We start from the raw sequence: 12,723 nt of genomic DNA, 5'->3' as shown, positions 1-12,723 counted from the left end.
TGAATATAATCATATATACCTCTCTTACCTAATAGTTTAATATCACCAGTATCTACTATAGTAATTTCTCCTCCACTTTGATATAATATATATTTATATCTATAATTTCCTCCAAAATAATGTATCTCATACATTTTAGTTCATTATATCATATATAATTAACCAAATCACAATTATATCATATATAATCGAACTCCCCTATTGTCAATTTGAACATTTCAAACTGACCCAAACACTAATTTCTCTGACCATTATCAAAGCGTGCCTAATGGGACCTAATGGGACCTTGCTTGAAGCTCAATAGTACGTGAATAGCTGACTAAACTCTTATAGCCAACAGAATTCACCATCACGTTAACCTTTCAAGCACTCTTCAATAAAGATCCTAACAGGTGAACTCTTATTACACTCAATATATTTTCTGTGTCCAACTGCGATATAATCAATCATGAGTACAATGACCCTTTCACTAGATTGCTGTAAGTACAACTGGGCACTTTACCCATTTTGCCCATTGTAGTTACATCTTACTCCTTAAGTACCTACTGATTTTTCTAAGAATCATTCAACATAGTCCAACTATGTGTGAACACCTCCTCGGCCAAAGAAAGTTTGTTGGGCACCACATCGTTCCAAAGCCTTGGAATCAGCCCTTTAGGGAGCTATTCTCTACTTACCCCTACCTCAGGAAGGAAGAGAATTTCATTCCTGTGTAGCTGAGTTCCCAAACTCTCAAATCAGATGAATCCCAAAATGGTAGGTTTGATATCGGCGACCTAGCCACTTTGCACCCATACAAATCAAAGGACCGCCTTCAATGGCAGGAGTTCCCAACTCACCAGGATTGAGGTCATGTTACCGAGGGTCATTACCTAGTGAAGTCCTCTGTTCATGAACGGTGTTATATACGAAAGATGTTAACCACTTCGTGGGTCATAGTCTTATACAAACTCTTTGTATAGGAATGATCAGGAAATCAGACCATCTATTGACAAGTCACCAACTACTTCGTGACCATTCCACAAAGTGGGCCACATCCGTAGCGTTACCAGGATAAGGTTTCCCTCCTATATCCATATACTACAGACCATTTTGGTTATCACTCAAGACATGATCCACTTGTATGTGATCATACATGCTTAAGTTACATACAGATAACCAGAGATTTTATGTTTATTGGTTTATGGTAAAGAAAATAAAACATGCAACTGGGCAAAAACAAGATGAGAAGTAAATATCATATATTATACAACACAAGCATTCATACAAATTGTTTACAAACTACAGGACACGAGACTTTAGGGCATCAACCCCAACACTTTATCCTAGTGACACTATAGATACAACCCACTTTGTATTTGATTCAAATGCAATGTATGGGACATGCGAGTGAGGTATCCTATGCAATAAATTTGCATAAGACCAAACCACGAAAAATTAACCACTAGATGTAACTCCATTGACTAGTCAGATTTCTATTTCACTAGGAAGACATAGGCAACTTAATCTTAATCCTAAGTGAGTTATGCACTCCTGTTCATGAGAGATTGTCCTTTGATTTGTATGGATGAGAGTGGCCAAATCGCCGACTCAATAAACCTGCCATTTTGAGGGCAAGATTGAATGGGAAGCTGGGAACATTATTTCACAAGATGGAATTCACTTCTCCCTGACTTTAGGGAAAATAGATGAGTGTTCCCTTAAGTGATGTCTCTTGGACTTGAATAGAGGGTCTTACGTTCTCACTAGCCTGAGAGGGTTTTTGTTTGATGGTTGGATCACAAATAAGATGTTCATTAAAGGAGCACTGATCCTTAAGGATGTAGAGGTAACCTAGGGATAAAACGATAAAATGACCTAGATAGTGTTACAAACACTCGTGAAGGACTAACTTGCTATTATTGGTCGATATCCATGGATACAAAAATATATCTGCAGTGAGAAGTGTGCAACTATGGGTCTATAGTGGAATGTACCCATAGTTAACGAATATTGATTAACTTGGTTAACAAATTTAACCAATTAATCTCATGTCGTTGGAGCTTCTGATCTAAAAGTCAATTAGGTCTCACAGGTAGCTCATAAAGGGTATTGAGGTAATCAAAGTAATTTGAAATGTTTAAATTTACTAAGGGAAAGAATATGATGTATGATGATACATTATAATATAAAGTTTATATTTTAATTAAACTTTATAATATAAATTTATTTTAAATTTGATTTAAAAATTAATTTAGTGGAGAATTAAATATTTGAAGGAGTTCAAATATTAAATTTAATATGAATAGAAATCATATTAAAACTATAGGTTAAAATTAATGTGCATTAAATGCATATTAAAACTATTAATTGAATGTGATTTAATTATAAGGTTAAATTAAATATGTGATATTTAATTTAATGATTAATTAATTGAAGGATTAACTAATTATTTAATTTAATTTAATTTGATTAAATTAAATTAACTGAATTAAAACTATAGGTTATGAAAGAGGGATGTACTAGAATATGATTCTAATGCACATTTGATTAAATATGAGATATTAAATTTAATTTATTTTTCAAATCAAATAAATTTAGTGTTATTTAATTAAATTAATTTAATTTAATTTAATTTATTAATTAAATAAATAATGATTTTAAATAATTTAGTTATAACTCCCAAAAATGGTGAGTTATATGGGTGTAGAAGAGAGATCTTCTCCCTAATTTCCTCCTCTCTCAGTTGTCCCTAATCACATAATTATTTTTGTGATCTTTCTGGTTTTTGGTGTTTTGAGATTTTTCTTTGAAGAAAATTCAGATAATCTCACCTATTCTATCTCACTAGTGCATAGACAACACTAGTAAAATCTTTTTGGTAGTGTTCACTTGTTTTGCAGAGAAATCAAGATCATAGATCCAAAAAGTTGGTGAATCTCTCAAGGATCGTCAACGAAACTAAAGGTTTCTAGATTTTATTTTCTCTTTTAATTGGCTATTAAAATCTGAAAATGATCTAAAAATTTTTACGCTGCGTTTGGGATTTCAACCCAGCACAAATAATTACCAAGCAATCAACTAACAATGGACAATAATAAACAAAAAAATTATGGAAGACTAAAAGCAAAGAGCACACACGAATTATATGTTGAAAACCCCTTCGATGTAAAGGGTAAAAACCATGAGACTTATAAGAAGTCCACCCTTATCAACTCCTCTTATTATGATAAAATTGAGGAAAAAGAACCCAAATCAGTCATACAAAGATTCACTATCCACCAATACATTCATACATGAAAGATGAACACTTAAGAGATAAAAAGAATGAAAATCACTCAGTTCTGTAGATTTTGTTCGGTAGTAATTACAGACAAACCAGAGCTTCAAACTACGATCCAACCTTTCAAAACGAGATTCTATGTGTCCTAAACAGGCTAACCATATTTTAGCACGATCCAAAGGTTCAAACTTCAATAATCGACAACTTTGTGAAAGATGTCATTGAAAAATTGAGCTGCTGTCTTTCTCTTCGGTTTTTTGCTTCTTTTTTCACTCTCTTTTTCCTTAGGTCATCCCCATATCACATTAAAAAAATCCTAAGGCTTTCAAGATGGGCCAACCTAAAAATTAGCCCCAAATTGGACTCACAGAACACAAGTTATAAAGTCTTGCTTGTGTAATAAGTAGACGGGACACCCACAATAATTTTTACCCCAAATTTCTTTCTTTGTTATCTACTTTTTACCAATAGTTTAAAAAACCAAGCCAAAATTTAAAAACTAAAAAAGTAGCTTTTAAAATTAGTTTTAGTTTTTGGAATTTAACTAAGAATTCAACCATTATATTTAATAAAGATACAAATTGTTGTAAAAAATGGGAAAAAAGTAAATTTAATTTTCAAAAAACAAAAACCAAAAAATGAAATAGTTACCCAAGAGACTTTAATGTTGAAGTAATTAATGGTTTCACATCAATGTCTAGATTACTTTTTTTTTATTTATTTAAATCTCATTTTAGTTCTTGACCTTTCATGTTATTCTTTTATGAAATAAAAAAAATTTGGAGTAATTACATAATTGGATGCATGACTTAGCCTATAAATAGACTTCATTAGATGAAACTAGAGATGCATGAAAAGAAAAACTCATTTATAATGCTGCTGTTAAAAAATCTCGTTTGATTCAATAAAACTTGCTCCTTCTCATATTTGCCGAACCACTTTAACAATCTGTTGTGTATGCTTCTTGCTTTTATTTTCTTTTTAATTACCTTCATTTTCAACTCTTCAATATTCATATAAACGGCTGCAAATTTATTAAAGGTAAAAATAGAACGAAAGTCGTGAGAGATATTGGATTTTGGCAAAATATTAGAAATATAATTTGTTCCACATCGGTTAAATTGAAGAATGAGGATGAACTCCAAGCCTATAAAATGTCCCAATTAAAAACACTTTAAGCTTAGTGTGCTAACTCTAATTAAATGCTTTTTGTATTCTCTAGTTGGAGATAGGGAAAAATGTGAATAATTAAAAACTTTAAGAGGATGCTCTTGTAATTGAGATTAGTGGAGAATTGTTCCGTGTGATTTTCAGATAATGGATTTCTTTTTGGAAGATCGTGATTTTTTCGTGAGAAAGATAAAGAGAAATCTAATTCCACATTCTCTTTGCAATAAACTCTAAATTTGGTAAAGTTTTGTTGCATATATGAGTGAAGGAGAGAGAGGTGTTTTTCGTACTTTTTTTTTCTTTTTTAGTCAACAAATACTACGAGAATGAAGATTGTATCACCAAACTCATAAGAGGTATTACATGTTAATTATTCAGCAAGAGAACAAACCACATCTTAGGTGGCATAGCATAATTGAGACTAGCTGATATATTTTTTATTATTCTAATTAGGAGAGATCAAAACAAAATGGTTGATTTTTTTTTTTTTTTTTTTTTTGGTTTAACATTTAATGGTTTTCTTAATAATTTTGTTAAGTACACCAAAGATGGAACTTTTCGTTTTTTTTTTTTTTGTTTTTTTCCCTTTGGGCACAAAGATGGAGTTATAATTTTATTTAGTACGGACCATTTGTTTACATTCTTATTTCCTGTTTATATTCTCTATTCTAAGAACTAGGAATAGTAATATATTTGGTCACTATTTTGTTTTCATGTTTCTTGAAAGAAAGAAAAAAAAGAAACAAAAACAAATTTGGTTTGATAACTTTTTTTTTTTTAAATTTGTTGAGATTTAAAAAATTGAAAAAAAATTATCAAAAGTTTATATCATATAATACAAATAAGTCTTGATATACAACTAAATACAAAAAAAAAAAAAAAGTTGTAATTATAGTTCAAATTTTTGTCCAAATTTGATCGATAGTGTATCTCTTACTTGAGCAATTGTCTAAAATGGTTTCGACATACACCTAACTCAACTATACTATTCTACAAAATTTACAATTGAAAAATTCAAGAAATTATTCAATATATATATATATATATATAATATATATATATTATATATATAATATATAATTTTTAAAAAAAAAAAAAAAAAAAAAAAAAAAAAAAAAACCCCCCCCCAAAAACTTAACCTTCACATGACACAAGTAGTGAATTTGTTTAAAGGGAATAAAAATATGACATGCAAAAGAGAAAACTTGCACACAATGTGGTGGTCGCCACACACACTCGATACTTAAGTCAAAGTGTGAAGAATATGGAAATTAGAGAGTTTGAGAGTATGATTTCAATTACCTCATATGAAGTTATATTGATGTATTTATAGAGGTGATTGACCTAGGTTGTTCCAATAGAGACGTGTTTGAGTTCGCTTTTGGCTAGGGTTCAAAATATCACCCTATGACCAAAATGAGTTTAGAGGAAGATGTTCGATTTTGGTCGAGGTTGAGCACCTTAATTTGAGCCTAAAGGTACGATTTATATTTATGGCCTAAAAATCTTACTATTTTCTTGACTTGTTGCTTCTCTTTATTTCATGTCTAATTATAACTTTTGGTCTAAAATCAATCCTAACACTTATTTCTATTGCATTCACTTAGTTACATATTTTGTATTTTCAACAAATTTCTTTGAAGTTATCAATTTGACGAGTCAAATATTGGGGTAGTTTTTCTAGCCAACCCAACTTCATGGCCCAAACACTCCAAATTCATTCGTTAGGTTGATGTTAATACCCTTCTTTGAATACGGTTCTTGTGATAAAAAAAAACACCAAAACGAAAAATTTTCACGCTCAAAACCCCAACAAATCAGAATCAAAAGGTAAAATTTTCCACCAAAATCAAACAATTATCAACAATATACTATAACCTATATTACCAAATTACAAATTACAATGATGAGAAAGGAAAAAAAAAAAAAAGAAAGAAACAGAGTCTTTTAAGGTTGAAACTGAATGGGCAAAACTGCATTTCTAGATCCTCTGCCACTCCCAAAAGAAAAGAAAGATCTTCGTACTCTGCTACTACAACCCTCAACTTCAACTCCATTCTCACCGTCACCCTTCTCCCGCACCGCCGCTTGCACCGCCATATACAGCTGCCGGTCGCCGGATGAATCCATCGAAAACGACCTTCTAATCGGCTGCACTATGAACTCCTCATCCTTCTCCCTCATGTCAATACACTCATCCCCCATACTCGTAACCTTCTTAAACTTTCTCCCCGATTCCGCCGCTTCGCTGGACCCCAACGCCGGATGTCGGCGGCGATCTAGATTCCGACCCAGTTCAATCACAACGAAATTCTCATCGGCGACGGAAATGTGGCTGCCGGTATTGAGGCCCAAATCTTGAGGGGAAGGGGCTTGATCGGTTGGAATCAGCCAATTTTGAGCGGAGATTGAGGTTCTGCAAAGTGGGCAATTGGAATTATTCTGAAGCCAAATGTCGATGCAATCAATATGAAAGAGATGACTACAAATCGGAATTTTCCTCAATTGCTCCTCCGTTTGAAACTCCGTCAGACAAACGGCGCATTCGCCGCCGCTGGTAGTTTCGTTAATGGGTTTTTTGTAACTAATAAGTGGGATTGATTGGATCGTTGATGGGTCTAACCCACGTGGCTCTGCTGGCTGCCGGAGTATTAAAGTCTCTTCACGGCGACGGGAGAGAGAAAACCGGCGAAGGATTTCTATTCGTTGCCAGTTGAGACAGCATTTTATGACGAAGACGTAATAGGTGACGAGTAAAAACGCAGTGGCGCAGATTCCGATGACAGCGACGGCAATGATCGGAAAACTGGAAACAGGGTTGGAAGAATGAAGGGGACTGGTAGAGGGAGAGATGAGGGTTTGGGCCATTAATGGGAGAATTTTGAGAGGAAAATTTTGGAGTTGCAGAGTGGAAGGGACTCGGTTTGAAAAAAGGGGAAACTTGGAGAAGACGAGCACAGAAATTTGGAAGACCTTTTTATTTTTATTATTTTATTTTCGGGAGGTTAGAAAAAATTGTGCTTGTCTTGAAAGTTGTGTACTTTGATTACGTAATCGAAACTTGGATTAATATGTGGGTTGCACGATGAACATTAATTTACACTTTTTTTTTTTTTCTCTCTTTAAGTTATGATTCAATTATGATTTATCGATATATGATTACACTATGTTTTTGGTTTCCTAACTAAAATGTGATCGTTTTTGGTTTCCTAACTAAAATGTGATCGTTTTTTTTATTTTTTCAATTGAGATATGATATTTTATAATGGTGATATATTAATAAAAGAGCAACCATTTGTGTAATAATTTGTACTTTTTTCACATTAAACTTATATAAGTGGTTCTCAAATTTTATTTTTCTTTTCAAACAATATAATGAATATAATAGACCCAAAATTAAAATTTTAGAATTTTAAAAGATAAAATTTAATTTTTTATATAATAAATTAATTTAATTTGAAAGTTTAAGATCGAAATAGACACAAATCTCAAAGTTATTATCATTATTTAAGTTTAGTTTAACTTTGTATGTGTGTATTTAATGGGTTTGTGCATTTACACTAATGTTAGGAGGGAATTTCTTGATATTTTGCTGTTAAAAATAAAACTTTTATGTCTTAGATTGTTACTCAAATTATATTGATATATTATAAATTTGTAATTAGTGATTTTTTTCGTATATCTTAGCAATCAAAAGGTTTGGGGTTCGTATTCTCCATCTCTATTGGTATGAAAAAAATTAAAAAATTAAAAAAATTTCTTTTTTTAATATTTGCAACCAGAAATAAAATTAATGCTTTAAAGTAATATAATAGTTCCACTTTTTTTAAATTGTCATTGATGTGGACATTAATTATTATTATTTTTTTTTTTTTTGGTAAGATTTTGTCCATTTTCATATATACATATATATATATATGTATGAGGAGATAAAAGAAATTCGAATATATGATTTAATAAAAATATTCTACTACTAAGGGCGTGTTTAGGACAAGAACTAAAACTATAATAATCACTCCTTGCTACAGTAAATACTCTTTTGTATTACTCAATTAGCTACAGTCAACATTATTTCAAAACTCTAACTGTATTTACTATTTTCTACAGTATTTAATATTTTATATTATCATTTTTTTATTCTTTGTTATAATGTTTACTATTTTCTTCTTAAACTAAAATAGTTTGCATCTCAAACACATACTATTATAATCTAAACTAAAATAATCTACTTCCCAAACACAAATTATTATAACCCAATTATAATAATATAAGACTATAATAATCAACTATTTGCTTGCCCCCTAAATCTATGTTTTCAAAATAAGAAAAACTATTTATTCAAAATAGAAAAATTTTATTTATTTATTTTTAATAGAGATTGATAGATGTTAGAAGCCTACCAATGTCTTGATAGAAATTGATAGAAGTCTATCACTGATAGACACTGACAGAAGTTTATCAATGTGTATAAATATTTTTCATATATATATATATAAGTAAATAGTTTGATATTTTTTTCTATCTATAAATTTTGGTGGATTTTATATAACTCAGTTTAAACCCTCAATAATTTTCCATTCTTAAAAGACTAAAAATGGAAGAATCAAAATTGGCGGAAAGTAATTAAAAAATGAAGAAAAGAATCAAACATAATCATTATTATGTTTAGGTATCAAACCAACCTTGGGATAGAAAATAAAAAATGAAATCGATACATTTGTTTGTCCGTTTTAGAAATATATTCTTCCTTCCTTATCAACGCATCAAATAATTCAAATAATTTTTTCCCTCAAATAGTATCTCTTAACACTCCTAATTCTAAAACTAAAGTTAGTTTTTTAGCTAACTATTAGCAATCTTTTTTTGGGACAAGATTATTGTTAGATGAAAATGCAATCAAAGTTCCATATCGGTTAAATAAAAGAATGGTCATAGGTTTATAAGGGATGATAATTATCTCCAATGATACGAGGCGTTTTGGGTGGTTTTAAAAGTAAAACCATGAGGGTTTATATCGAAAGTGGATATATCATACCATTGTGAAGATATCTAGAGTTTCATTGTCCTTAACAAAGAGTGCTCAAGGTGTCATTCATGGACAATATCATACCATGGTGGAGGTCCGTTGTCCCTAACAATTATTCTAAGAGAAATATTTTTTTCTATATTTTTTGGAATGTTTTTTTAACTTAATGTTAACTTCTAATTATCAAGTTTGAGTATTATTTTCATATGCTTGATTTTGTAGCTAGATTCAAATAATGTCATGATTGAGTTTAAATGTCTATATGGTTAGACTATAAACCATAAGCACATTTCAAAACACCTTTTTTTTTCCTTTTTTTTTTTTTTAAAGAAAGGAGGTTACAGATAGTAAAAGAAATTTTTTAAAACCTTAGAGTATTTTGAAAGGAGATACTAAAGATTTTCATTTTTATGAGTACTATCGAAAGTTTTGAAAGTTCAATGATATTTTCTATAATTTAACTTATAAATTTCGCTGGTTGGATATTGTTTGATTTATTGATAAATTTGTAGTGGATTTCCCTACTTAATTTTCTTTTAAAGAAAATTATTAATTTCATTGCACATTCAAATGAAATGTGTTTGAAATAACTTTAGGAAAAGTTCTTTTTAAACAAATTTGATCTTTTTTATAGGTGCGTTTAAAAAAATTATTAAATTAAAGTGTGTTGAGTATAATTTAATGAGTGATTTTAGATTATTAAAAGGGAGTTTTAAAAATATCATAATAAATAAAAAGTAGTTTTAAAAAATGGATTAATTTTTTAAAAAATGTTTTTCTTCATATAGATGTGAACAAAAAAATTATATCACTCTATATTTTTTGCTACTTTGACTTTTTAATTGCTTAAAATTTCTTTAAAATAGTTTTAAAAAGTTGGATTAATTTTTTAAAAAATGTTTTTCTTCATATAGATGTGAACAAAAAATTATATCACTCTATTTTTTGCCACTTCGACTTTTTAATTACTTAAACTTTAAGAAATTTTTTGAACTTACGAAATAATGATCTTTTCCTTCGCTAATTGATAACGACAACTGATTTAAAAAAAAAAAAAAAAAAAAAAAAAAAAACAAAAAAAAAAAAAAAAAAAAGCAAACAAACAAGGGACTGGTGTAGTATATCAAACAAAAGAAAAATGGGAGAAAAGGCATAGCTGCAAAAATAACAAATAGTAATAAACTACGAAAATAAGAGAAAAAAAAGCCACCTTAAAAAATTGAGAGTATAATTTAATCAATTTATAGATAAAGTTTATATTCAAATTTTAATTAGACTTGACTTTAAATAAAGGGGATGTTCAAAAATAAAAAAAATAAGAAAAACTATTTACACAAAATAACAAAATTTAATCTTCTTTGATAGATGTTTATAGAAGTTTATTAGTGATAAAAATTGATAGAAGTTTATCATTGATACTATGTGATAGACGCTGACAAAAGTCTATCAGTGTTTTTTTTTCTTTTACTATTTCAATAAGTATTTTGACATTTTTTTTATATGTGATAATTTCTCAAAATAAAATCTCGAAAAAAAATCAAAACTAAAATAAATTAACTAATATATCTCTAAAATGGTCCAAAAAGGGAATTAAAAATTTCTTCGCCTAAATCCTTTTTGAATAGTACAATAAAATAGTTATAAATAAGAAATTAGAAACTAAACTTATAATTAATTTAGGACTATTTTCAAATAAAGAAGAATGAATCAATTTATTTACAAATATAGCAAAATATCTCTATCGATCAGTGATAGACCGTGATAGAAATCTATGATGTCTGTCGCAATCTATCATCCCTTGATAGATATCTATCGCGATCTATCATGAATAGACAATGACATTTTGCTATACTTAAAAATTTATTCAGCAATTTTAACATTTATACTCATTATTCATTAATTTAACTATTGAATTATATTTCACGAAGGAAAAAAGAAAAAAAAAAAAAAAAAAGTGAAGGGGCTCCAAAAGGTCAATTCCCTTACTCAAATCCCAATTAGAAAAAGGAGAAAAAAAAGTCGGAAAGAACAAAGATTTCTTACTAATTAGAAAAGGAAAGCAAAAGCAACCCCAAATTAGTTTTAAAAAAATGTTGTAGAAAACAACAAAAATCCAAAATTAGGGTCATGTTTTTGGTAGAAAATCGGAGAAATGGGTCCAAATCCAAATTCAAATCAACTTCGTTTTATTTTTTAATTTTTAAAAATAGAAAAATAAAGAAAATTATTTATATAAAATAATAAAATTTTGATTTTTTTTTTATAGAAATCAATAGAAATATATCAGTGTTGACAAAAATTGATAGAAGTCTAGTACTGATAAAAATTTACTATTGATAGAAGTCTATCAATGTAAATCAATATTTTTTTGCTATTTTTGTAAATAGTTTGATATTTTTTCTATCCGTGAATTTTTCTTTTAAAATTTATGTTTATTTATTTTTATCATTTTTAAAATAATCGTTGTCACATTTTTAAAGAACTCTAGTTATTATTTTTTTTTAAATACAAACTTTTAGAACCTAATTTTTAAAAACTTTAAAACTTGACAGAAAATAGATAGAAAAATATTAAAAGAAAAAATTATAAACAGAGGTAAAATTTAGGGTAATTATTTGAAATGACAAAACTAGTAAAAATAATTTCAAATATAGTAAAATATTATAATATCNTAATTTCAAATATAGTAAAATATTATAATATCTATATTTATAAATAAATTAACTCATTTTTTACATTAAAAATAACCTTAAAATCTATAGGTTTAAGTTTTCAAAACTAAAAACGAAATAATTATCGAAAAAAATCTCATCAAATCATATCAAAAGATTTGAAAAGAGTGATGATATGATTTTGGTTTGCACAATACACAAATGACAATTGAAAATGGGTGTAATTTATTGCACACTCTTTGTTTGTGTGATATTCCATTTTCAGTCCTACACCAAAAAAGCAAAATTGATTTTTTTTTTTCAAATTGGGGAAAAACTGAGTGTACAAATAGAACAAAAACAGTGAGTTCATTTTCTGATCTCAGTTTTTGCCTTTGCAAAAAATGTAGTCTGTGGAACTTTGAGTCAAAAAGTTTATCCCTTTTTTGCTCCCCATAAAACAAATATTTTCTTCCATTCCTTTTCTTTCACTTCAAAACCTCTATTTTCTTTTCTTTCTTTCACTTCAGTCCTTTTGGAATTCCCCACACCAAAATTCTTTTCAATTTATTAATAATAATAATAATAAAAATATCCTTCGATATCTTTCTTGA

At 28.8% G+C, this 12,723-nt stretch overlaps 1 protein-coding gene across 1 annotated transcript; it reads right to left on the bottom strand.

Moving 5' to 3' along the window:
- Nucleotides 1–6,235: 6,235 nt before the first annotated feature.
- Nucleotides 6,236–7,479, bottom strand: LOC120068014 (RING-H2 finger protein ATL16-like). Its single transcript, XM_039019675.1, has one exon. It carries the CDS (start codon nucleotides 7,298–7,300, stop codon nucleotides 6,380–6,382), a length of 921 nt encoding a protein of 306 aa, XP_038875603.1. The 5' UTR covers nucleotides 7,301–7,479; the 3' UTR covers nucleotides 6,236–6,379.
- Between the last annotated feature and the right edge of the window lie 5,244 nt (nucleotides 7,480–12,723).

Source organism: Benincasa hispida, chromosome 12 (genome assembly GCF_009727055.1).
Source record: "Benincasa hispida cultivar B227 chromosome 12, ASM972705v1, whole genome shotgun sequence".
In the NCBI taxonomy this organism is placed as follows: Eukaryota; Viridiplantae; Streptophyta; class Magnoliopsida; order Cucurbitales; family Cucurbitaceae; genus Benincasa; species Benincasa hispida.
Note: the sequence above shows the minus strand (reverse complement) of the source record. Positions and strands in the feature narration are given on the sequence as shown.

Bases quoted from the DNA above. Each gene is read 5' to 3' on its own strand.
- LOC120068014 (XM_039019675.1), bottom strand. From the start codon at position 7,300: ATGGCCCAAACCCTCATCTCTCCCTCTACCAGTCCCCTTCATTCTTCC.